The 26411-nt window shown below is 39.8% G+C and overlaps 5 protein-coding genes across 12 annotated transcripts in view; 3 read left to right on the top strand and 2 right to left on the bottom strand.

Annotated features, from left to right (window-relative positions):
* Positions 1-10415, bottom strand: part of glsb (glutaminase b) — a 35307-nt gene extending 24892 nt beyond the window's left edge. For 4 of the 5 annotated variants that reach the window (XM_018696655.2, XM_018696658.2, XM_018696659.2 and 1 more), the window contains exons 1-6: positions 9981-10415; positions 3818-3914; positions 3522-3643; positions 2523-2652; positions 1369-1448; positions 361-524 (exon numbers count right to left, since the gene is read on the bottom strand). In XM_018696655.2, coding sequence (XP_018552171.1) covers positions 361-524; positions 1369-1448; positions 2523-2652; positions 3522-3643; positions 3818-3914; positions 9981-10288 — 901 coding nt within the window. In that variant the 5' untranslated portion in view covers positions 10289-10415. The remainder of the gene's footprint in view (positions 1-360; positions 525-1368; positions 1449-2522; positions 2653-3521; positions 3644-3817; positions 3915-9980) is intronic. The other variant, XM_018696656.2, reaches the window with a different exon arrangement.
* Positions 10416-11345: 930 nt separating this feature from the next.
* fkbp7 (FKBP prolyl isomerase 7) lies at positions 11346-16609 on the top strand. The gene is given in 5 exon segments (XM_018696666.2): positions 11346-11717; positions 12185-12248; positions 12250-12337; positions 13884-14011; positions 15381-16609. Coding segments are annotated over 5 exon segments (660 nt in total). The 5' UTR covers positions 11346-11499; the 3' UTR covers positions 15543-16609.
* A 777-nt stretch (positions 16610-17386) lies between these two features.
* osgepl1 (O-sialoglycoprotein endopeptidase-like 1) lies at positions 17387-20881 on the bottom strand. The gene is given in 8 exon segments (XM_018696661.2): positions 17387-17595; positions 17738-17809; positions 17958-18088; positions 18778-18926; positions 19657-19861; positions 19964-20351; positions 20438-20448; positions 20450-20881. Coding segments are annotated over 8 exon segments (1245 nt in total). The 5' UTR covers positions 20654-20881; the 3' UTR covers positions 17387-17510.
* A 195-nt stretch (positions 20882-21076) lies between these two features.
* Positions 21077-23953, top strand: alkbh6 (alkB homolog 6). Of its 3 annotated transcripts, none has more exons than XM_018696664.2 (2): positions 21077-21175; positions 22159-23953. In XM_018696664.2, the coding sequence occupies exon 2, from the start codon at positions 22165-22167 to the stop codon at positions 22867-22869; it is 705 nt and encodes a 234-aa protein (XP_018552180.1). In that variant the 5' UTR covers positions 21077-21175; positions 22159-22164; the 3' UTR covers positions 22870-23953. The 3 variants fall into 3 exon arrangements, with proteins under 3 accessions (XP_018552180.1, XP_018552181.1, XP_050928707.1); XM_018696665.2 differs by lacking the exon at positions 21077-21175 and adding an exon at positions 21870-22013; XM_051072750.1 differs by lacking the exon at positions 21077-21175 and adding an exon at positions 21883-22013 and having other exon boundaries at positions 22163-23953.
* adat3 (adenosine deaminase tRNA specific 3) lies at positions 21079-26059 on the top strand. 2 transcript variants are annotated; one of them, XM_018696662.2, is made up of 2 exons: positions 21079-21175; positions 24347-26059. In XM_018696662.2, exon 2 carries the CDS (start codon positions 24362-24364, stop codon positions 25400-25402), a length of 1041 nt encoding a protein of 346 aa, XP_018552178.1. In that variant the 5' UTR covers positions 21079-21175; positions 24347-24361; the 3' UTR covers positions 25403-26059. The 2 variants fall into 2 exon arrangements, with proteins under 2 accessions (XP_018552178.1, XP_018552179.1); XM_018696663.2 differs by lacking the exon at positions 21079-21175 and adding an exon at positions 21868-22013.
* The last annotated feature ends 352 nt before the right edge of the window (positions 26060-26411 follow it).

Genomic DNA, 26411 nt, shown 5'->3' with positions numbered 1-26411 from the left:
CAGTCACAGCTCTCACACTTCTCTCTCCCTGATGCTAGAGATAGACCATCGATGAGCACTGATGAAAAACTTTCTGGGCTGCTAATGACAGACTGTCCCACCTAGTGTCATTGAGGTCATGAGGGAGTGTTCAAATATGTAAGAGGCTGAGGGAGAAATGCAAATATGTAGTGGGGGGAGGGGGGTGTAAAAGCAACATGCAAAACATTCCTCTTTTATAACCTTTATTAACATATTTTCTATGATTCAAAGTCAGGCTCTAATGTGACATTTTGAGGAGGAAAAATACTGTGTATGGGCTGAGGTCTTAAGAAAGAAGTAATGAGGAGGAAAAAGGAAAAGAAAACTCTGGAGTCTCACCATCTTCATTCAGGAAGAGCTTATTAAAGCGCAGGCCACTGGGCTCCTTTCCAATGAAACTGTGCACATACTCTGTGCCATGGTCATGGACAGCAACAGCATACTTTAGAGGCTTGACACAAGACTGCAGACAGAAAGGGACCTTGGTGTCTCCTACTGTATGTCTACAAAAGACAAAACATAACGTTAGGGATAAAGATAATGTTATCTAAGCAGGCAAAGCAGCTGCAATGTCAGATAATAAACAAGTCAGTAAGAGTGAGGACCTGGAACAGGGTACAAAATGGAGGACATATGCATGATCAAAGTAAAGACTTAGAATGGAAGAGTATACAGAGTAACTTCAGAGTGTTGCAGCATGATAACAGAACTACACAGTCTGTTCAGTACCAATGTTATCTTTATGACTTCCTCTGTTGCACAGGCATGACAAAACTAGCCCCTTATGGAACTTTAAAGATACCTATCAGAGAACAGGCTGATCCAAACACCTGTTGACATCTTTCCACTACACTTGTGATAAGTGTCTGTTTGTTCTACTTTTGTCCCTCATTGGGAAATACAGGGTGATTTACATACATATATACTGAACACTGTAAGCTTCACAGAGAGTGCTAATTACACTGGATTCTATTTTATATGTGTATGCATTTTACAAACTCAAGGGGAATTATATTTAAGAACTAGAAAGTGAATTGTGTTTTACCAATACAAATAATATGGTGAATTTGCAGTTGCACACTGCAGTTAAAATAAAAGAAAACTGGCTTGTTTGCATTTCTCCCAGAAACCATTAGATGCCATTTGGTAATTATTTAACCCAACAGCAGCAGTGCTCTGATTCCACAGAGGAATGCTCACAGCACAGACATGCTACTATAACATTAACTGAGAAACATCACACAAACATTAACTGCTAAAATAAAAATATAATAATATATCAATGTTTTTTTTTTTTTTTTTTTTAAATAGCTCTTTAACATTTAGTCCTCTTCATGAATGTCTCACCTCTGTCCGTCGACTGTGCACAGAGAGACAGCCCACAGGTCTGGGCTGAATTTGGCAAGCTGAGGAATGTAGTCTGCAACCTGAAAGAGAGGTGAGGCAGAGGAAAGAGCTTCAGCAGAGCAGCGGCTCACCTTACACCTCTGACGTCTGCTGCAGCTCATTTTTCAGTGGAAAGCTAATGCCACACAATATAATACACAATAACAAGACTGACAGGGGTCAACTCCTCATCTGAGGATCAGAAAGGAAAAACCCACAATGAATACTCATATCAAAAGGAGCTACTACAGACCAATGTGTTTTGTTTGCTTTTGTTTAATTTATGGCTTTCATCTGTGCACCACCAACACACAGTTTAGTTGGTGCTAACTAGAAGAGTACCATGATTTTTTGCGAGCCGTTTCCCTCTGACAACACAACAACCAAATTGCTAGTGTGGATGCAAATGACTAATGTAAATGACTAAATCAGCCAGCTTAGTGGGTATGTGGCTCAGTTTACTTATTAACAAATACACCATTTTCATGGCAGACTTTTTGACCTCTCTACGCAGGGAGAGCACAGGGGTAAATATTAACATAAACAATGGCTCCATTTCATTAAGCCATGTGAGTGAATGTGTAATACCAGGGGTCTGGAGCTGTAAAAATGTCTGCTCTAAAATGGGTCTCTTCTTGGCTTCAGTACACATGTAGTTGCTAGATGCTTCTCAGCTGAGAACAGGAGTTTCACTGTGGGAGGTTCATAAATTTCTGGGAATCATTGCCAGTAATTCTCTTTTGTCTGAACATTTCTGTAGCTAGCACCTATAATGACATGACTCACCACGCAGAAAGCTGCTGCCAAAGAGAATACTTCACCAATTTGTAAAAGTGGCACCCAGCTTGCTGCTGCTGGGAGCTACTAGAATACTTCTAACGTGTTCTAGGGTGGACTTTTCCTTCAAGATTGGTGGTTTTCAGTCAGATCAGAGTGCTGCTGGATATCCATTCTGGTTAGGCAATCAAAAACGGATCTACACCTTTGATACCAGCTGAATGCAGACTGAAACCGGACTGTTAGAACAGACTGATGGTAATGAATCTGTATGGGCTAAATAATAATCATGATGCACTGGGAGGGAAAAAAAAAAAGTTGTGGATCTAAGGACACACCTGTCCTCCAGAGAGATTTTTGGCACTCTCATACAGCTCATCAATATGGGAGGTGAAGGACTGGAAGTCTGGGATGACGAACTTCTTGCGGAAGGCCTGAGTGAGCAGGACAATGTTGCTCTGGACACACCTGATGAACAAACCACAAAAAGCATGCTAAAATATTGTGACTGCATGCAGTTAAAGGAAAAGTTTGCCAACCAAGTGTGCAACCCTGAAGTCTGACAAACTTCTATGAATGTTAAAAGTGATGGCTGATGAAGAAGCTTTATCATAACATATTCATCATCTGCTTTTTTTAAATTCACGTGGCGTGATCCAGTATGAATCTATATAGTGATGAATGATCATTTTCACACCACTGACTGTAGGAAACCATGAACACAGTGTCTGTCATATTATCGAATGGTTTCAGGAATGTGTCAATGCTCAGATTTTAGTTTACTAGAGCTAAAATATTTTTAATTTGAACCAATAAAATAAAAACTTTAAAAAGACAGTGACAACCACAGAAAGCACTGAAACAAATTTCTCTTTAAGCCTTGATGTGTTACTCATAGAACAATATTCCTCTCAAAGTGGTACCAAAACACACAGTGGAAGAAGTGAAAATAAATACTTAAAGTTTATTTCTGGCAGATGAAAATCTATTGACTTCTTGTGAAGAAGGAAAGGACTATGGGAGTTTCCAACTGAGTACAATGCCCAGTTTTCTTTGAGTTCCTTCCACTGAAAATGCAGAAGTCACACAAACACAGAACTTCCATCCAAATGCTGTTTGATGGATATTTTTTTTTGCATCTATGCAATATGCAAATTTATACATTTACGTATGTTTGAATTTGCTCATTAAAAAATATGGTCATCAAACTGCATGATATATTTCAAAGCTGAAGTAAGCACATGTACTTGGGAAATGAGATTTAAAAAATGTCACCATGGTAGGTGTGTATGATAGAGACAGAATACCCATACAAGACAAGGAACGACAAGACCTACTTTTTGAATAGGTGCCTGTCCAGCGTTACACCATCTGATGTCTTCTTTAGAGTTTCTTTGAGGGTTTCCATGCATTCTTTCAGCCGGGGATCTCCAGTGCGAAGCCCTGTGGCCTTAAGTGCCTAAAATAACAGAATAAATACAACAATAGAAACTGTATATCAATACAAAGAAGATTCAGGAATATTTTCAAAAAGAAACTGTGTGTGGTATGTGACCATTAAGATGGATGTTAATGTACTATCTTGCAAAAGTTACCGTTAACCACCAAGCTGAACTGAAACTGAAGGACTTACTGTAAGAAATTTATGAGCAGGAATTTTCTCTTGACCTTCTGCGACTGTGTAGAAGAGCAAATCCTCCAGACTGGGGAGAATGCCTGCATTTCTTCTTCTAGGATTAGAGAAATGGTAGATAGACACACATATAAGACACAGCACTTCCAGTAATGAGAAAGTACTCAAAGAAGTAACCTCTTCTACTTTGTTTAAGGTGAGAAACGCATTGTATGTAAACTATTATTCTTTTACTACTGAGATTCTTAATTTATTTTTCTTTAGAGATTATTCTGAACTACATGGGATTGGCAACAAAGTGGGGGGGCTGGAAAAAAAAAACACAGTTGTTATGTAAATTAAAGTAGCTACAATGCCACAGCAGTGGAGGCATGGTTGATATGCTGCAGGATTGCCCTTTAGCATGAACCACAATTAATCCCATTTCCACCTGTCTTGGCAGTGTAAACACAGAGTTTATCTGTAGCTGCTGATACAAGCTTATCACATCAGTGAAGGATTTGTGTAACACATACCGGAAAAATGCAATCCAAGTGTGTAGTGCGTGTGTGTGCGTTTGTATAACAAAGTAATCAAAGCCTTACTATATTATTTAATGTTTACCGCTGGCAGTTATTACCATTATAACTCATTTATATCTTCTGCTGTGATGCACCTACACATTGTGCAATCTTAAACAGGCCCACATCAAAAGTGTCAACTGTCAACAAGATACAGTATATATGACTGCTCAAGAGCTCTGCTTTAAGACAATACAGCCTGCATCACAGCTTACCTTTACTGCGTTACAATAATATTTTGTACAGTGTTCTGTAATGTTTTGACACACAATAACAAGACTGACGGTCCATGGGGAGAGAAGTGCCAGTTCATGCTTATCTCTACCATAAACAAAACAAAAAGAGTTTAAATGCAGTTTTCAACAGTTGAAATACTTTAGAGGTGTGTCCACCTGCAAAATGCCATAGAAATTGAGACACAGCAACCTTTAATCCTTTAACCACTCGCTTTCTGGTGTGGGCATAATTAACAGAAATAATTGACTTCTATTCATGTATTTATGCTACTATATGACTCACTTGCTCACAACGCTTGAGAGAAAAGCAGTTCTAATAGCTTTTGGACCCACAAAGCCATGGCTAAAATAAAATGACAGGAAAAGGATCAAACATTACAAAGACAACTCTTTTCATACAGAAAATAGTTAACACTAAATACCACAGTGAGTGCAGTTTGGCTGATGGTTACTGGTTACTACGTGTCAACTCACACATAGGTTTGGCGGTAGTGTCTGGAGCAGTGTTAGACCAGGCCTAAATTCCAGGAATTCTCTCGTCTTTACCCCGCTCAGCTCTCAGTGGCTCTTGGATTAATAAAGCCAACATCGCGTCCAGTTCACACACTGGCCATGACACAGCACCATAATCTGCAGTGCAGCAAACTCAGCTCGGTATGGAAGAGTATTCAAATTTTGGTTTTTGAGACAAGTCAGATTTTCATATCTCATGACAAGGAACAAGCAGCAGTTGTTGAAAAACTGTTCCTTTGTGAAAAACTGTGCATCTTAAGAAATGACCACATGTTGCACTAGTGGATGTAGCAGAAAATGAAGCCAGGAAAATGTTACAATCCAAATTTCTGCCTTTCCAATTAAATAAAAGCCCTTTTCTTTCCACAAAGAGCAGCAACCCTCGAGCAGTACACTTCAGATCCCATACTAACAAGTATCAAACTGAAGCTTAACATTGCACTGATCAAACTCACAAAGAGATGGTAGATGTGCTGCACAATGCCCACATCAGCATTTGAAATTCCATGATTCAGTCTGTCACTCCTCCCTGCCTTCATCTCCTCTCCTTTTGGCAGATCTTCTCCTCCAAGCTGAGTAAACACTCCACATACAACCAAGGTAACCGCGCCGGAACATGAGCAAACAAAGAATGACTAAAAAGCTGTCTTTCAAGCATGTCTAATTCAAAGGGACGGTTATTGACCAGGCATCTGTCACTAAAACAGCACCTCCATGCAACAGAGTCAACAGGTGCACCACAGAGTCACAGAGCAACCAGCAAACTGGTGTGTAGATGATACACCCTGCATTGTAACATGTTAACAAGAATGCTAAATTAACAACAGATGAAACTGTGGGGAGAATTTTAAAGCATCCACCTTAACAGAGACAAAATCTTCACACTGTTTTGCCAGGAAGGTGCGTTTGTGTTTCAAGAGTGTGCACTTTCTGCTCTAAAATGTGCAAGGGCAACATGGCAGCAGTTTGTACAGTTACTGCAGAAAATATAAGGGCAAATTAGGAAGCATTTGGGCAATTAAAGGGGCACTTCAGGTGAGGGCTGAACACCAAATATCTCCTTTTACGACTTAACAATTAATATATTGTTAACCATTGCAAAAAATCACCCATCCGTCCTACCATTAGTGCACCTTGTGGACATGCAGTGTCAATTTCTGAGGACAAACAAGTACAGTTTTATTAACTATTACTAGCACCACATGGCTGCATTTATATCTGTAGTCAAGTTCCTATCTGAGCCAGAGACACTGAGTCACTATTGCCACTAAGTTCTAGTCCTTTCAGAAAACTTGACCTTTGCTTGGTGAAAAAAGGACAAAAATGTTTCTTTTGAGATTAATAGAAATTCATGCTTCAACTGAACTTAATCTGTCGCAAAGACTGAAGGACAGCTCTCTGCAACATGACCGGACAGATGGCTGAATTAATATGTGTCACATATCCATATCACATTATCCTGTAGTTGGTCTGTTTGACAATCTTAGTTGTCACCAGCCAACATGAACTGAACTAAATAAGCAAATGCACCGGAAGGTGTTTAAATTGCACAAACAGATCAGGTGTGAATACTGCCTAAAACACCTTGTCCCTCTGCATTTGTACATTTAAACACCTCTTCCTCTTCACAGGCAGATGGCTCAGTCCATTTGTATCTGGGTGACTGCTCATTGGTATAAGCAGAACACTTGAGTTTCCCGGATACAAGGTAAAGACTAGGCTTTGTTTGTATTTTTTCAAATCAACTTTTGCTCTTATTTCTTATTGTTCTGTGGGATCAAAACATAGTAATAATGGCTGGCATGTTATCATTCATGCAGGACTTTGTGCATTTATTGTTCAATTCACCCTCACATGCTGGTGGCCTAGCTATTGTAAGATAATTAATCACATCCTCTGCATCCTCTGCAGCTCTAATGGCTGGCTTTTAAGTGGTGAGTAAAAATCATGTTTTGGGATACACAGGACCACATATAGCAGCATACACCACTGGTGCTTTGAGGCTCAAGAAAACCTAAGATGTGAAAGGAATACAGCATGGACTCAAGTTTCGAGAAGTAGACTGCAAAAAGATGACTGTAGTTTTCAATACTCCGGCCTGAGAGTGTGGGTATTTCCTTAGCAAGGTCACATCAGTGACTTAACACCAGGCTTAGTTTCAGTAGGCAGCGTGTTACAGCTTAACACCAAGTGTGTCTTTTGCTTTCCGTTTTCTGTCTCATGCCTCACAACAGTCATTTGTCTGTTTTTGATATCTTAATCCTACCCACCTCCACCTATTAAAGCTGTAACTGATCCCAGAAATTGCTCAGCTTATATGGCTGTGAGCCAAGGAATCTCTTATTCTACAACATGTCTATGACGCCATATGGCAATAGCAATTTAGCACTGTATTTTCCTGTCAGTTATACCAGGCAACAGCTACAGTGATTTAGCCTTTCCTTTTAATTTCACTATTAGCTTACAGCTCAGGCTACAGCTTGATTACTAAACCTTGCAGCTGTCAAAAAATGCAAACGTATTGCACATTTTCAAAATAAAGGAATCAGAACAAAGACTCCTCCCCTCTGCCTTTCTTATTTCAGAGGCTGACTGCTCCTCAATGCACAGAATGTTATGTAGGTCATTAACCACATTTCCCCCTCTGGTTTATCTTGTGAATCATCAGTAATCTGACAGAGGCAACATCCCTATCACATGTATCAACACTTCTCTGACCCATGAATAATGAATCACAGGACTGATCCCATGAATTGAGAACAGTAAGTTTCCAAGGACAGTATCATTCTGAGCATCTGAGTCAGACTGTAATCAGGCTCTGGTGAGGATGCTTGCTTTGTTTTTCAACATATCACAAATGTATGTTTGCGTTGCTATGATCCAGGTGCTCTGTGATGCGTCGTCAGCTACACAGCAGGATCAGACAGATGCAGCATTCCTACTCGTAGCCACTTCCTACTGCAACTTCCTACTGAACTTGTCACATGGGACCTCCCATAAAATTAACTTTTAGGAACTTTGTGAGGTTTTGATGCTTGGTTCTTCTTTGTGTTTCCACTGTATTTTTGTGGAATCCATTGATCTCTAACTCGTCTCCTTTAGCCAAATATTAATAATGGCATGGACTTTTTACCCTGTCCAACAAATAATGACCATGCTCTCAACCCCTCAAAGTAACTGGAACTTGCATTTGATGTAATTTCCTAAGAAGGATGGAAATTTAGTTCCAACGAATTCATCCCAAAAGCGTGGGGAGAACAGCGGGAAGACAAGCAGAGCCTGTGACAAAAACTACATGATATGTTATGATATGTTTTATTGAAGTTACTTCAGTGGAAGAGGGTTAGTAGAGGCTGGAAAGCTATTGACTGAAAGAGGAGTCTGCGTGAAAGCAGAGGAGAACAGTATAGCATTTAAACTGGAAGAAAAAATTCAACTCCCCACTCAACATCTTGGTGATGACACCACCCTGTCCTTGTGTATTTTCATTTCTAGGCCAGGATATATCCAAGTGGTTTTGGCAGCACTGAGATTATAACAACTCCCTTCAAAAGGTAACCACGTGGACTGTGGTTACTGTACAGACAGCCAGCTGGCTGTGAGGAACAAGATTTGGTGTGAATCGGCCGAAACTTGAAAATGCCAATGGAACAGAATTGGTTTTTAAGTAAAGTTTTAAGTTTGTTGTTAAGGTGAATAAAGAGCTCTGCCAATATACTGTACAATGAGAAGACTTCATACTGATATAGACTTTGACAACTGACTTACTGGGTTTTATGTGACAAACACACCTTACAGTAACACATACAGCCCAGCAAATACCATCACAATTTCATGGAAAAACTTCATATATACTTCACCTACATAGGAAGTGACAGTGCCTCTCAAAACTAAAAATATGTCAGGGAAAGATAAGAACAACCACCATGCACAAATAGATGAATTTGATATGGATTAACCTAACAAATGTTAGCATTACTTTTTATTACCCTAGTTAATATTCATTAACTAGATATTTTTGTTTCCCACTTTGTATAAGGCTACTGTTCTGCTGTATGAGACAGAGACAGAGAGAGTTATCGGTGTAAATACAGTGGTCTGGAGCAGCCCTCCAGCTGTGACCCTGCAGTCAACTCACTGAGAGGGGAAGTCACAGTAGAAACCACTAGAAGCCATTCACTTGGCACACATGCAGTTATCATTACAACTACCTAAGTGAGATAAATCAAATTTTGTTATAGTTTAGATTCCACTCTGTGACGGGTATGAAGTCACAGCCTTTGGCTGAATTCATTCAGCTTCTTAAACTTGCATGTGGATGTGTAATACTTCACTTCATTCATGACCCCAACAACAGGTCCATTGCCGTTTCACTTTCAAAACTGTTGCACCATGCTGCGTTTTCTCTCGCCGGGAGCAGATAGCTAACCTAACCTTACACTGAGGCCGGCGAGGCCAGCTAAGATCCTAATTGACTTTATGTTAAGTTTCCGTCGGTAGTTAAATGAGACGTATTCATGTAGCTACTTGGCACAAAGCCACTAGAGGCTGCACCGGTATGAACAAGTCCCACATGGTTTGATAGCGGCTGCTATTAGGCCATTACAGTTAGCTAGCCATATTCTTATATATTACATACAAGTGTGAGGGTTATTTTGTCTATAAGCAACACATGAGTATCTGGTTATGAGAGAATGTTAAGTTAGTTAACTAGCTATATTACTGTACTAAAGCGTTTAAGACAGTTAGCGAATAATGTTACATCCGCTTGCGCTGTATGCGTCATGACTCGCCGTAAACGCCAGCCGTCAAGGACTCAGACAGTTTATCCCTCAAGAAGCGCCTGAAACCTACTTGTCGCTGGATGCCTCACTGACGCCTCCATCCTTCTTCAACTGTTCGTCCAGCTGCACTGCACCTTCAGTTTTCGCGCAGTACGAGCGGACCGGGGTGGCGCAGGGCGCGGTGCGAAGCGCCGGGCGGTGCGCAGCGGCATGGAGGACCTTCAGATGAGTAGATACAGCTCTGGCATCAACGGAGGCGGTGCCGAAGCAGCAGTGGCGGGCCGGTAACCAGGTCTTCTCTCTAGAGCCGGGCAAGGGACGCTTGAGGGTGGCTTCAAACAACTCCTTCAGCACTGTCGAAAACCTAAAATGTAACATCTCAATCCTGTCAGGCAATTTAAGAGAAATTCGTGGTTCCTAATATGTCCGGTAGCAAGAACAGTGATGACAAGAGGAGACTACAATCACGCTGGCTGTCTGAGAGGCGATGACTCACAAGTGCCGGCGTCCAAAAATAAATAGAGGCACAGGTTCACGCCCCCGAGGCTCCTATTGGTGCTCAAACATAATTTATGAGGCTCTCAGGTTAGCTATTGGAGTGTCTTAGTGTCTATCAATTCCTGTAATTCCTGATTTTTTTTTTTGGACAGTAGGTTGATTGAGCCGATATATGGTGTATTAATAACAGTACTTTTACAGAAAGTTTTCAGTAAAGAAATGATGGCTACCTGGATTAAATGGGATCCTGTATCAGACTAATTATTCTCCTTATACGCAATTTCCTATTTTGATTTCATTTAATCTTAGATAAAAAACATGACTATTATTATTATTATTATTATTATTATTATTATTATTGAGTCGATAATTACGTCATAGGGCATGTAAATTGAAAATATTTTGTTTAAAAATTACTTATAGAAACGTGTGTTACTGCCACACCGTTTGCTACATGTTGGTTGAAAGCCTTTTTGCACAAATACTTTCTCTGATACTTAACCTCACTACTCACCTATCTTTTTTCATTTCCATGTATCTTTTGTCGCATGTACTGTACTTCTATATCCTCTTGGTACGTTATGCTGTTGTAACTTTATAAAACTATAAACGGCTCTGTTTGGTAAAAAAAAAAAAAAAAAAAAAAAAAAAACAGGCACACAAAAGCAGTGAAATATGAGCTGTAAAAGTGCCGAAACCTTAGTTTTATTTACTAGCATGCAATGAAGAAGTGTTGACACTTTTAGCTTTACAGCATTTGCATGTATATTTGACATCCACTTCGCCCTCCATTCAGTCTAGTTCTATGTCCTTAGTTCAATCTGTCAGGCAGCTCGGGCTGTGTGCCGCCCCAGCAAGCTTCCCTGTTTTGTTTTGTTTTAAGGAGTGGTTAAGGAAGGATCAGGGCCATGGATTGACATATACAGTCTGTAGTTATTAAAAGTCGAGGCGGGATTTGAACGCACCGGGAAGTAGAAAACCCTGACAGACTGAACTCAGGACAGCAAAGTCCCAACAATCAGCAGCAGCTCTCTACGTCGCTTAGTGTGTTTAAACGTCACATTCAGAAGTTGCCACGAATACACAGCGGCATGATGTGGAAGTTAGTAAGCTGCGCACTGTGCTTCTTTGTCTCTGCACAGCTCAGTTTATTTTCCTCTTGGGCCACAGCAGATGAGCTGAACAGCGAGATCAAGATCGAGGTTTTGTTTAAGCCCGAAGAGTGCACTCAAAAGAGTAAAAGAGGAGATCTGATGAACGTTCATTACGATGGGTTCCTGGCCAAAGATGGTTCCCAGTTCTACTGCAGGTAGGTGGTTTGGGGAAAAACTTAGCTGCAGTTGATAGATATTTTCTTCCCAAACCAGTTTGTCGATTTGAAAGTCTGCATGCAAATGTCACTCAGCCACTTATAGTATTATTATCATTTATGTTGCCTGGAGTCAGTGATGACTGCCCACTATAGGCTTAACAGTGTATGCTGTATGCAAAGGTCTTCTTTTTGTGTGCAATAGAATTGTAAAGCCAATTATTTCAGTGTCACATATATTAACTTTATTATTAAATAGGTAGAGACTGTAAATTTGGGAATTGTAGTTAATCCAGCTTTAAACCCATTTTAACACTCCTTGCCTGGATCAATGGAGTAACCATGATGAAAATCTGTATGAGCTCAGATTCATTCAAAAGTATATATACCCTGTAAGTAAATCCTATTGATGTGAAAGCTGACTGACTGATAGGATAATGTGGGTTTTTGTATTATTTCTATTTCAGTCGATCGGACAAGGCTGGGCACCCTCAGTGGCTCGTGCTGGGCATCGGACAAGTCATCAAGGGCCTTGGATATTGGGATGATGGATATGTGTCCTGGAGAGAAACGAAAAATAACTGTTCCTTCTGGCCTGGCATTTGGAGAAAATGGCAAAGGCAAGTAAATGCAGCAGACAGTGATTTATGTTTACAGTGATAATTGCAAAATAGCATTTTGCAGATTTTAAGGTTTTCATGAACTACATTTCAAATATATTTTATATTACATCAGACCAAATAACTTATTACTTTGACCCATTCATACAGCTGCATCAGATTATCTGGCCAGCATCATTCATCAGTCTGATGAATGATGCTGGCTGATGCAGTCAACACATCGCTGCCAACCACAGAATTACAAAAATGACATTACAAAGAAGGGTTACTCCTGGGGACTTACAAGAGACAGATTTGAAAAAAGAACTATAAAAACTGATGCGCCAGAGGCAGAAATATCATGTTAAGCTCTGAAAAGGCTGCATCCTACATTTCCCACAATGCAAAGTGATGGCATCATCATCATTGTCGTCGTTAGACACCCTGAGTCTGATAAAGCTCCACATCCTCAGCTAGTAGCACAGACATTCTGTTGTAAATTTACCACATGATTAAGTGGTCACCAAAAATGTTCTTGAGCAGATGTTCTCTGTGATGGATCACCTGTTTCAAGCAAATTTTATGCCTGCAAGCTGCTTTTTTTAATCACCTCTGTGAAATTTATGTATGTCAGTAGCCACATGGAACATAGAAGATCATTGGAAATCAGTTAGAAAATGGTAAATCCTACTTATTCAGTCTTTTAAGCTGATAACCTACTGTAGTGTGTAATACTGTTGTTGGGTGAAAGAGCTACCTTGATGCTGTCTTGTATTCTTTTTACAGCACTTTAGTTGAAAGGAAATCACCATCCTCGCAGTGTTTGCTACTCAGCTGCCCATGGCATGTACTGTAAGCATGTACAGAGGTTTAAAGGTCTCTGCTTCATTTCGCTCTTTCTTGCATGCATTTCAGAAAACTAACACCTTACTGGTCTTTTACTTTCTAACTATTTCCTATAAACCTCCTCATGTTAATGTTCATAAGTGCACTTTGTTATGATCTGATAGTGGTATTGCCTAGCCTGGGATTCTGCATTTCACATTTGATCACTTTACTTAGAATTTACTATCTGTCTATGGAGGAAAGGGTTTTGCTGAGCGTGCGTGATGTTGTTGCCCATGCACCAGTGTACATACATTCAAACCCATGCAAGTGTGTGAGCTGAGTCTTCTCTCTTTCACACTCATTTACAATTAACAACTTTAATTGCATGTTGCTCTGGTTAGAATATTCTCTGTTCTTGCCAAGGTATCAAATCACTCACAGATATTTATATTTTATAAAATTTTTTCTCTTTAAACCAAATGGTTTCTCCAATTTATGAGATTATCAGCTGTTTCGTTCATCACAAAGTATGAAAATACAGCTGAACCTCCAACCAGATACGTTTCCTTTTGAAATGCAACCTGCATTCTTCCTGAAATGTTGTCAAATCAACTTCACAATGTAGAGCATAATAAATTAATTTAAATATAAGCCATGATAATGGGATTATTAGCCTTTTAAAATCTTATTTGATGTTCTGTTTTTTTTTGTTTTTTTTTTTTGGCTTCTACTGAAATAGGTCCAGTGCCGCCCAATGCTACAGTGATCTTTGAGGTGGAGGTGTATGCAGTGTCCAGGGGACCACGCAGTATGGAAGCTTTCATAGAGATGGACCTTGACAAAGACAAAAGTCTCACAAAGGCTGAGGTAACTTAGGAATTTCAAATGCTGGTGATGATCACAAAATTAGCCCATTTTTCAAAATATCTGGCCACTGATTTGGTCTGTGGATTGATTTAACATATTATGTAGGAAAATCCAACATATAGGCCAAGCACAAAACTGAAATGAAATGTCTGCCCAATGCTGACACTGTTTTTTTTGTCAAGGCAACATGCTTATGTAGCAACATTCAGGTGAAATACACCACACTGTATCTGTGGCAATACCATTCTCATGTCTGTGTGTTAAGTATGAGTCAAGCCTGGAAGCTATTCGCAAGAAATACTTACTACATGTAACACCCACTAAAACCACATTTGTTTTAACATTCTGTTTATGTGCAGATTAAACAAATGAGATTCATTGCTTTAGTGGTGCTGTTAGGCATATTTTTATACTTTGGAGAGAGCCACACTAGCTGTTCCAGCCTACTTCCTGTCTGTATGCTAAGTCAAGCTAAAGTAAGCTGATTACCTCGTGGCTCTAGCTTCATACTTAGTAAGTAGACGTGAGAGTTGTATCAGTCATATCATCCCACTCATGGAAAGAAAGTTAAGCTATTTTTACTGCCCTAAGTCAAATGTTCAGTTAAATTAGCACAAATCAACCAACACAACCACAGAGTTCTTGGTCCTTGGTTCAATTGGTAATAACAGGCTTGTGACAAGATTGTTCCCTAAAAATGTGTTTCCCATCTCTTCAACCACAGTGTGTCTTCATCTAAATTTGGCACCAGAGAAGAAATTACCAACCCCTACCCTGACTTTTTTGGTATTATTTTCTAATCACGGGCTTTCCAAACCAGTTATAAAGAATTACATACAACCCAGAGTAACCTTACTTAAAGAATAAAGGCCACACTTGTTTATCTTATGTCACATTATGAACATTCACTGATTATACAACAGTTGTGAGGCTATAAATCACTTTACCATTCATTTTTTAACTGCATTTCCCCACAGCCATTTTTTATTGACCAAGTACTGGCCAATATTAATACCACAAAATGCCAGGGACACACATTTTCAAGGATCCAGAACACCTGTATGCTGGTATAACCAGAATTTAAATTATTAATGTTGTACATAATAACCAAACATAAACAATGTCATTATGTTGCCAAAAAGTTTATTGCCAAGATGTTATCTGGATAGTTGATAGCACATTGACCAGATGCTAAAGAGGTGAATGACCTGCTGTCAATACCACAATATTATTTATCACCAATGTGATATATTGCCAGAAGGGCACAACAGGAGCTTGTTATGTAAGAGGAGTGTTGCAAAGATACAGTTTATGACTGGTATTCTGTATGTGTGACCAATAAAGTGTTTCTTCTTTACTCAATTTCCAGGTAAGAGAATATTTACAACAGGACTATGAAAAAAGAGGGAAGAAACATGATGAGCCATTCTATCAGAAGATCATGGATGATATATTTCGCAAGAGTGACCACGACAGAGACGGACTGATCAGCGCAAAGGAGTATAATATTTATCAACATGATGAGCTCTAGTGTCAGACATGGTCGATCCTGGTCATTTTTTAGTTTAGAGAAAAAACATGACAAGGTAAAGGAAAAATCCACCCTAAACTGTTCTCACTCTGTTACAACAGATTTATGATTTTCAGTAAATTCTGAGTCTTTTTTTTTTTTTTTTTCAACATGCCTCATCCCTTCTACTAAAGTAATTTCCTGCTTCCTACCCATACATGCACTCTGGTCTGTAGAAGTAGCAAAGTCTATCTATCGCTTTCTCCTCTAGAATTGATTTCATCATATCATTTTTCATCAGTTAAATAGAATGAATATCGTTTTTTTTTTTAACCCCTCTGTTGTGAAAAGACTGTAGCTGTGAATATCACAATGGGACATCACGTCGTCCATGTTCAACTGGTTATCCTTGACAATGATATGAAATCTCTCACAGGTTTTGCCCTTAACCTACTGCGACTTGGATTGTATTTCAGCATCAGCCAAATGATTAAATGTCACCTAAATGGGCTCTAGATTGCTGCAGAATTGCCCCTAGATGCTATGTTAAAAAGTCTTGAAGAGTTCCAGGGTGGATTTTTCCAGACAGACTGTGTTGAGGTTGAGGTGTTGAGTCCCCAACACAACTTAAACTATGCAAGGAAGAACATCTGCAGCACCTGTGAAAACTTGACACCACTAAATTTTTTTTTGCGGCACCATGAACAAACCACACAATGTTGTGAAATCAGTGGCTATGAAACTGTAACATGATTGTCATGTGAGAACTGAAACGATGGTTTAAGCCGACACAAGAACAAACTTTCCCACCTCCCTGTGAAATCCAGTCCATACAAGGAGGCGACTGCAATATTTTTTGAAGACCAACATTTTCTAAGCACTTCTCAGAAAGAATGTCCACCATAAACAAATGTAAACAAAATGAGATGTGGCTGATGATTAAATGCTCATACATACATGTTGTGGTTTGTCAGAAATGTTTTGTGCACCTTTTTTTTTGGTCAAAATCATGATTATTGTTGTGTTGAGGTAAACCATTGTTAAATTTAGTAACACAATAAATAAACCATGTTATATGTGGAAAACTACAGTGTGTCCCTCATGACATATATATATTCATATGTCAATAATAAATAGATTTTGTCATTGACAATTTTCCTCCAGTGTGTTGAGGTACACATACATAAACTCACCACTAGAGGGCAATGTTCAGCCAATAAGATACAGAGGTCTAACTAAATGAGAGTGAAGTTGTATCTGCTCCACAGGGGAAGACTTTGTGGGGTGGACTCCTGTCTTTGTCCTGCCTGAAAGTGACATTTAAATAGATGAAGAACACAGACAGTAGTTTTCTTATTTAAATTATCTACTCATCCAACCTCACAGGTTTAGTAAGTTTAGTGCCCTTTTTTAACCCTCGGATCTAGCAAGCGAGCACAGGCCAGGTTTTTCTCCTATTTAGTAGGCTTATAGCAAACAATAGGCTTGCTGTGTACCACATATATTGAACAGAAATCGCATTGAATATTCTGGAAAAAAAGGAGCGACAAAACTAAGACAAAACATGTGTGAGCACTCCCATGATGTTTATAACCGTCAAATTGTTGCTTCAATCCTTAAGATGTTCAAATACTGTTATGTACATAAATGTGGTGTATCCTAATGAAAAACAAAGCAAGATGGTGTCTTAAGATAAATACAGGCTGTTTTAAATCATATAGTTTGAACTCATTCTATGTAATGGCAAACCTTACGGTTTTATTGTTTAAAAATTCACTCATAGCAAACCAAAAAAGATTTCACTTTGATGGATTCCGTGTTTTCACTTAGTTCTGTGACAAATATTTAAAAAGAATCAACTTAGATGTAACATAAATACCTGTATAATGTGCTTTATACATATATAATATATACACAGCATATATTTTGACCTGAGAAAATCCAGGAGTGACAAAACAATTTTTTGCACAGGACAAAAGCCACAGTCTGTCAGCTGGAGATCTTGATCCTGACTGATGGCAACCTGATCGCTGCTGCCCTCACCTCTGCCGTCATATCAACACCCAGCGGTGCCCTGGAATACAACATTTACGTGAGCAAGTGTTGATTTGATCAGCAGTACAGATCCAAGTGGATCAGAAAAGTTTGGTGTGGTGTCTCAATTGACTTTTCACTGACCTTTTATATGAAACTGTTTTCAGCGTTCAGTGACTTACTTTGGCTCATAGCGGACATCTATATTTGGAGACAGTATCCCTTTCCCTTCTCTCAGGCGCTCAACACCGTTCCTGGTTTAAAAAAAAAAAAAAAAAAAAAAAACACATAAGAAAGACTTTCACATTTAATCAGATCATACAATATGATTCACTGTAAAAACTTTTACTGATGATGCTGATAATACACACACACACACACACACCACACACACACACACACCATGCAATCATCACTCCATTGTCAGTGCAGAATTTGGCTGGAGGACAGAGCAGGTGTAGTCCTGTAGTCTCAGTGATGACAGTCAAAGCCTTGCGGATATACTGGTTGCTTGCAACTCCTCCAGACACCACCTAGGGAAAAAAACAGTTACTAATGAAAGCCTCAAATCCCAATGTATATATACAATGTCCTAGAGTTGGTCTTATTGTGTTCCTTCTGAATATGTAAATCCTTAAAAACTGATCTCAAATACAAATTTGCTTCTTTTTTTTTTAAAGACCCAGTAATTTCCTTGAAGAGCTGAGCACTGTAGTTTATAGCAAGTGTTATTCAAGCAGGAGGAAACAGTGCCATTGTTCAAATTTCAGCTGAGAATTAATGGCACTTCCATGAGTATTTATAGCATTAATGTTGACAATAATATAAATACAGAACATCACCAGGCTTATTGCTAAATAGGCTGTTGTTTAGATCTACATTTCAGGTGCACTGTTGAGGCTTTTATCCACAGCCACTGCATTAAATGCAATCTAGATTCATTTTTAGGGTCTGTCAGTATACTTGTGCACACAGGATGATAATGTAAGAACAGAGTAATAAGAGCAGAAGTAAAATAAGACATTCTTCCATCAACCCTCTAATTAAGGAAGTTTATAGGGGGTTCAAATTAAATTTATTATTACATTTTTCAGTACCCAATGATTATGATGCTGGCAGTCAATGCTGTTGTTGCATAATTGCTCTAAAAGGTCAATACAAGCTTTGCAAGTAACTTATTTTCACAAATCAAATCAAATACAAAGTGATGTTGGGCACTTACCAAGGTGGGGCTGCTTGATGGCAGCAGGCCATTTGCCTTACAGAACAAGATGGCACGATGTGTGCGCTTTGCGAGATGAGCGGCAACAGTGTGCTGTGTGGCAGCTGCAATGTCATTCACACATGACAACAGTGTCCCCTGTTCTATACCTACAGTGGGAGGAAGGCAAAGTTACAAAAGTTTTTACAGCTTCTTGTTTATCTAGAACACTGGTTCCCAAACTACAGTATTTTCTAATCAACTGCTAACAATACTCACGAAAACAGGTAACAAAAGGGACTACATACAATTTTACTGAAACAATATTATCAAGAACTTGAAATGCATGTTTCTTCTAATGCATGATTCTCATGTTTCTGGTGTGCAAGTGAAAAATGCCGTTTCAATTTTGCCCAAAGTTTTTACTCACATAAACCCATCAAACCTTTTCACTTTGTATTTTGTTCATCTTTGTTCACCTTTTCCACAGCAGCCATTTTGACTTGTTACAGTAGGGAAAGCAGAGGTATCACTTTCAGCAATGCAGCAACTAATGTTATTAGTGGAACCTGTATTTTGACCATTCAAAATGTCTACTATGGAAAAGTTCTGTTCAGCTTTTGTTACTCTCCACATTTTTCTCCCCAGTCACGTGCAAAAGTGCCAAATGCATAATTTTATGTTCCAAATTATACTATCCATAAGTCATTCATTATTTCCTGGGCAAAATGAGCAAACTTTGCTCATGGTTAACTTAAATACAGGTCTTGGGAAAAATATGGTGTACCAAACTGAGTAAAGCATCTGTACGTTGTAGAAAGAAAATGTATTCAAATGGTTAATGTTAGTTGTAAATTGCTGGTTACATGGATTAGGGTGGTCATTCAGGAGACCTCATACCTTCCTCTTTCTCTTTTTTTGTTATGGTTATTGTAATGTCATTCCGTAGCCCAGCGAAAGAAAAGCAACAGTCAGGAGTTTGCCCCATAGGTGTCCTGAAATTGAACCTCTTCTTGTCACCGTTCTTTGCCAGAAGTTCTATAGCTTGTCCTCCACTTAGTGTGGAGCATTGTGGGTGTTTTCTGAGGGACAAACGTCTTGCCACCTGTGAATCCACACAAAAACAATATCTGTTGTGTTCACTATCACAAATGGAGCACCAGCAATGGCTGGCGACAAAAGCTGAATGTTAGTTTGAAGGCATTACTTTATCCAGTGTATCCCCCGGTGCTTCATCCAGACTTTGACCCAGAAGCAGAAAGTCGTCGACTCCTCGAGCCACAGCGAGAAGTGAGTGACCGCCAGAAATGAGCAGGACCAGGAAGGGGAATGCAACTGGATGTAGCATCCTGACAGTCAGGGCGTGAGCTTCCATGTGGTGGATGGGGATGAATGGCCTGTTGTGCTGCCTCACAAACCTCTGACTGAACTCAAGACCTATGCCCAAACTCAGGGCCAAGCCCGGCTTCACTGTGGTGGCCACAGCTGAGAGGTGGCTTGGGTCCACACCGCTTCTCTCCAAAGCTTCTTGGACCACATGCTCTATATTTTCTCTGTGGAGTTGTTGTGCCACAGTGGGGATGATGCCACCAGTCCTACAGAATTTGAGAGAGAAGCACGTATGACAAAAGAAATCCCCTAAATAATAACTTTTATAAGTGAATACAGCTCTGACACCCACCTCAGATGTACTTTCCTTCTGTGAATGTAGAGACTCTCCCAGTATTGCACCTCTCTCGTCCAACACAGCAGCCCCAGTATCATCACAGCTTGTCTCAATGCCCAAAACCAGTCTGGAGCAGGCGGCTTTTCCAAATGAAGTATAGCACCTAAATGTGTGTCTAAGTTGTGGCAGTCTCTGCAGAATTTTAACTTTTGAAGGGAACATGATGAACATGAACCTTACGTTAGCTACCTTGGGTTAAAGTAGTCCAGTGACTCAGGGTGACCTTACCTCAGTTCCCATGGAATTTTAAACCACTAGAATAAAAAATAAATGAAAAGAAAAAACAAAAATATATTTCACAAAATATTCCAGCAGCATCTCATTGGGTTGGAGAGCAATAACCCAGTAACAAAACACAAATAGCGCAGAGTTCTTTCCTGCTCCAACCACGTCTAGCTGTGTCACATGAAAATAAATCCGTGCATCAGCAAGTTTGTGACCTTAGATTCAGTACAGATAGTTAACCAACAAAATAATGGGGCAATAACTAATATTATTCCTCACAAATGTATGCATTTAGAAATCCAATAATTTCGAAACTTATCCAGAAAATAACGAATGGGCCCCCAAATGTGACGCTGCCTCTTAGGGGACACTTTAGGCAGGTGCACAAGAAAATGAGCATGGAGTCAAGAAGATAAGTAGGCTTTTTGACCAAACGGTATTTCTTTCAAAGAATAAACCTCGAAAAAGGTAATGCAAAATTTGGTCTCATTTCGTGGTTAAAATATATCCATGTTTCTGTATTTTGTGGCGCTGTGCAGATGACGTTTCAAACGTGGCGTTGTTTCAAACTTCAGAATTTGCCTTGAGTCGGCTGTGCTGCCTTCACTGGCGCCAGAAATGTCGTACTTTCGAATAAACGGCATCGTAACTCAGAAACAAAGTGATGTATCGTTGGGAAAAGCTGACCGCAAAATATAATATGCTGCTTATTGGTATAAAGGCAGCATATTGATAATGTAAGATATGATATAATTTAAGTAAAAACACGAAATATACCGACATAGCTTTTTCATGCATGCTCATGAGGTAGCGGTGACTTAATAGAGAGATTCACTACTAAAAAAAAGCAGACGTATAAAGTTTCGTGTGAATATAGTGTCCCACCAAATGCACATTGTTTGGACGGGAGTATAAATATTTTTACCTGTTGAAATTTCTGATTTTACTGTAAAACCGAAAGCAACATGCCCATTTGTGTGTGGTTTCCTGTATGGTATTTTTCTGTCTGCAGCTGCAGAGGAGCAAATCAGTACCCATTTTATAGGTGTTAGTGAACTTGTAATAGATCATACAATCTGTTTGTTTTGCTCGTGTTGCAGATATAGAGTAACTGCTAGGGGTTTGAGAAAGCTAAAAGTTGCTAATGCTCATACAACATACACGGAAATGCACTGGATCACATGGTTACAACTACTGAAGTTGATAAGGGACGTACTGTTGCTAACGCAGAGATTTTATTGTTAGCTCGTTCGTTAGATAACCTGTACCTGACTTGTACGTTTTCGTACACATCGTAGACATTTTGGTAAGTTTTTCAGGCTCAAGATGTTTTTTCTTATAGTAATCATTAGACGTGGCTATGGTGCACTTTATTCTCTGTTAGCCACCACCAGGTAGCATAGCTAGCATTAGCATTTTCCTAACAAGAATGTTATGTTGACTTTTCTAAGGGAGACATGGAACATCCAAGTTGTATTTTGGAGGATATGAAGCAGTTTGTCATAGTTGATGCCCGACCAACAGTGTATTACATCCCAGATTTCATATCAGAGGATGAGGAGTCCTACCTTCTACAGCAAGTCTACAAGTCTCCAAAAACTAAATGGACTCAGCTGTCAGGCCGAAGACTTCAGAACTGGGGAGGGTTACCACATCCCAAAGGCATGCTGGCTGAGAAGATTCCAGACTGGCTCCAGACATACTGTGAAAAAATTTCCTCTCTTGGTGCGTTCAGTGGGAAAACAGCTAATCATGTCTTGGTGAATGAGTATAAACAAGGAGAAGGGATTATGCCACATGAAGATGGCCCTTTGTACCACCCTACTGTCACCACCATCAGTCTGGGCTCTCACACCCTCCTTGACTTCTACACACCCATCAGCAGACTGGAGGGCGATGCCCCGCAGACGGAGGAGAACCGTTACCTGTTCTCCCTGCTGGTGAAGCCGCGCAGTCTTCTGATCCTGCAGGACGAAATGTACAAGAACCTCCTTCATGGCATCCAGCCGTGCACCCAGGACACGCTGACAGACAAAGTGGTGAATCTGTCTGCTGCCGGGGGCCTGCAGGGAGAGACACTGACACGAGACACCAGGGTGTCACTGACTATCCGACATGTTCCCAAAGTTATAAAGACAAAGCTTATACTGGGAAGGAAATGAAGAAAGACTGCATGGTGACTTGATGGTTATCATACAACATGTTGCGTTTGCCATTTACACTATCAGTCATAATATCAATGAACACCTAATCCAGGCTGCTTTTTGAATTGTATTGCACATGCCAGTAATGGATTACTTCTAGCTCTGTTAGATCTGTACCACCTGAAGTAATCTCACTGTACCTCTTGAGCTGTATTAACCTTTCTCTTTGTAGTTGTAACCCACCAATGATTGTAATCAAATGACTGAACTGAAACTAGATTTTGTTGTGTAATGAGGTACAGCACTATATACATAAAATAGATATGACATCATAATATTTGTTGTGCTTGGTATATGTATGTTTACTTTATGGCTCTACTTCACAAAAGAGCTCAACCAGTCCATCAGAATGGCCAGTATCTTCAGTTGATGTGAGCTTTGCACCTATACAGTATTTCCAGAAAAGTACATCCCTAAATTACCAGAAATTGTGGTTGAGAAAGACCAAATATATGATCAAGGTTAATTTAGAAATAGTGTAATACAAGGTTTGTCCACCAGAGGGTGCAGACAATTGTATTTTTACACTGTAAAGCTATTGGCCAGTGCATAACTTAATTGCAACTCTGTTACATGTTTAGGGGGGCACTACACCAATTTTACTCATCAAATGCAGTTTATTAGTCATAAGGTGTACTACTAAGCCAATGAAAACAGTTGTGTAATATCTTCAGTGGCTTTGCCAAGTTTGAGAAAGTAAGTAATAGAAGTTGCATTATGGGAATTACAGTGTTACAGTGAAACTTGATCCATTCTAGACACTACAAGTCATGATATCTCAGTCTCTTTTGCATCAGTTGACCATTCCTTCTTTTAGTCTGTCTCTTATTAATCCATCAGCCTTATGAAAGTGAGAGTTATCCTTTAAGGGTTACTCATCTGAACAGTCCATGTTAAAATGAATATTGGCAAATATACTGTAATCTGATTGTTTTTTCTTTTCTTTTTTTTTTTTTTAACTCTCACATGTCAACATTGGCATCTGCTCTTAACTTTCCATATCAGTTTGGCTCTACTATAAATATCTACTTTGCACAGTAAATGTTTGTGTCACTCAGTGTGTTTGTCCAGCGATTGTTAAATGTAATCCAAATGTTTCATTTGACAAAGAATTTGGGTGGGGTTTTTATGATTTAGAAGAACATGCTCCATTCAAAACCCTGCAGAAAATTTGAAACTGCATCAGATAGCAAGTAGCACATTAAGTATGTCATTCACTAAACAGAGAGAGGATTTATTACAAGGGCACAGAGGTTATAACAGGCTTGTTTTGAGTTTTGAGTAGTGAAACCACAAAGTCAATCAACCTGTCAACAGATCAATGTTAAAATACAGAAATATGCAAAGACACAGTGTCAAGCTTTTGTATTAGATAGATCAGGCCCTGCAAATGCACTAATTTTGTTTCCCTTTGGTGTGAAATCCTATTTCACAGGAGGACGTCAAAACAATGGAGCCACAGATAAAACGTTGGAAAGGGTCAGCCTGTGATACTGACTCCTGGGTCGCTTACCCTGTCCTGTCAGATGATCAGTCACAAGATGTTGAGCTGATCGAGGCATTTGCTGCACCCATTGTTGACAAGAAAGAGACGTCTCGACTCATCAGGGAGCTGAACAGCCTCTACCCACTGAATGGCCTTCAGCACATCAAGAGGGTACGGGCGTGCAAGGGGAAGGGCAGCCCTCACCCTCTGGAAGTCCTTGTGTGCCTTGTTAGTGATGCGCCAGACGTGAAGGACGTCAGCATCGGCTCTCTGCTGCCCTCAGATGGAGTTAGACATGATGGATTAGGTGAGCCTTTTGTGGTTAAGGTCCCCGCGCGTCCCCCCTTGACGCGACCTCAGTTCGAGCTGGCGAGCAAACACTGGCCCACCTCCTTTCATGAGGACAAACAGGTGACAGTCGCTCTGAGAGGAGAGCTCTTCAGTCCACCTCAGAAAGCTACAATGCACTTGTACATGATGTCTGCTTTCACTGCTGCTGAAGCTGGAAAGGAGATGGGGATGGAGGCGGTAGGGGCCGTGGTGGTCAACCCAGCAACGCAGAGAATCATTGCAGTGGGCCACGACTGCCGAGGTGACCACCCCCTTCATCATGCTGTCATGGTCTGCATTGACCTTGTGGCTCAGAGCCAGGGCGGCGGATGTTATTCTTTTGACAGATACCCTGCTTGCCGATTTACTTCGTCAGACACAGACACATTTAAGAGTGGAGAGGCAAGCTCTCAGCCGTACATTTGCACCGGGTATGACCTTTATGTGACCAGAGAACCTTGTGTCATGTGCGCCATGGCACTGGTCCATTCCCGGATTGGCCGTGTGTTCTATGGGACTGCTTCTGCTGACGGGGCATTAGGGACTAAGTTCAAAATCCACTCACAGAAAGATTTGAACCATCGCTTTGAGGTTTACAAAGGAGTCCTGAGCAAGCAGTGTGAGGATCTTAAAGGCTTGGAAAGCCACAACAGAAAGCAAAGTTTAGAAGACTGAAAAAATCCTATTAACCAATATTTTCCAAAAGTGGTCATTTTAAATTAAGTTTTTAATCGTGGTGATTTTCTTATTAAATGCATCTGTGTTCCAGTAATAACAACAATCCATCTGACTTAGGTCTTAGGTGGATTTGACTGTGACCTTAAAATTCTGCAACTTACATGTTTGTTGGATGAAAGAGAAAGTCAGTGATGCTGAAGCCTGACTTCAGGATGTGCAGTAAATGCTATGATGATTTAGTGAATTATTTTAACAGCTGCGGCAAGAGTCAGGAGTAAGAGCTGCTCTCCGTATATATGTCCAAATGAAACATTTTTTTATTAATCACATGCAAAGCAGCTTACTCTGTTGTAACTCATTCACATTTAGCTGATTTGAATCAGATTCTGAATGCACACACTGAATTAAGAAGATTTTCTGAAGTTTAACACATTAGGATCAAAAACAGTATTTTCTTTGTTTGCAGAGGGGCTGAAAATCCAGATCCAGGCCTGTAAGTGATGAGCCTCTGCAACTGACATAACAAAAAGTGACTCCTTGTTTTTTTTTTTTAAAAATGGAATCAGTATGCATCAGCTTGCAAAGCATGTCAGTTTTGTATTCAAACTATGTTGTACACAAAACATTTTTCAGATAAATGAGTTTTGTTGAGTACTTCTAAGCTTCTTTGTGCTATTCCTCTGCAGTTTGTTCTAATATTTGACCATTGCACATATTTTACTGTGCATGTGGTCAACGCTCAGGTTGGGTGGGTGTTAATGCATTTCCTGATAAGCTTAGGATTGTCAGTGTTATCTCTGAGGCCAATTTGGCTTCCACCACAGCTGATCATCCTCCTGTCCATACCGTTTATGAAAATAGGTCGAATCAAATGCAAGTTGCGACAAAAACTAAACCATCTGTAGAATCCTTAAATTGCTCGACTTCTACTTTGTGGAAAGTACCCAGAAGTCTCATTTCATTCCTGAAATTCTGCAATTGGAAACCATAAAATACACAACGATGA

This window comes from Lates calcarifer, linkage group LG1, assembly GCF_001640805.2.
Source record: "Lates calcarifer isolate ASB-BC8 linkage group LG1, TLL_Latcal_v3, whole genome shotgun sequence".
Taxonomy (NCBI): Eukaryota; Metazoa; Chordata; class Actinopteri; family Centropomidae; genus Lates; species Lates calcarifer.
The sequence above is the reverse complement of the archived record's forward strand: the minus strand, read 5'-3'. Positions and strand labels throughout refer to the sequence as shown.

Bases quoted from the DNA above. Each gene is read 5' to 3' on its own strand.
- alkbh6 (XM_018696664.2), top strand. From the start codon at position 22,165: ATGGAACATCCAAGTTGTATTTTGGAGGATATGAAGCAGTTTGTCATA.
- adat3 (XM_018696662.2), top strand. From the start codon at position 24,362: ATGGAGCCACAGATAAAACGTTGGAAAGGGTCAGCCTGTGATACTGAC.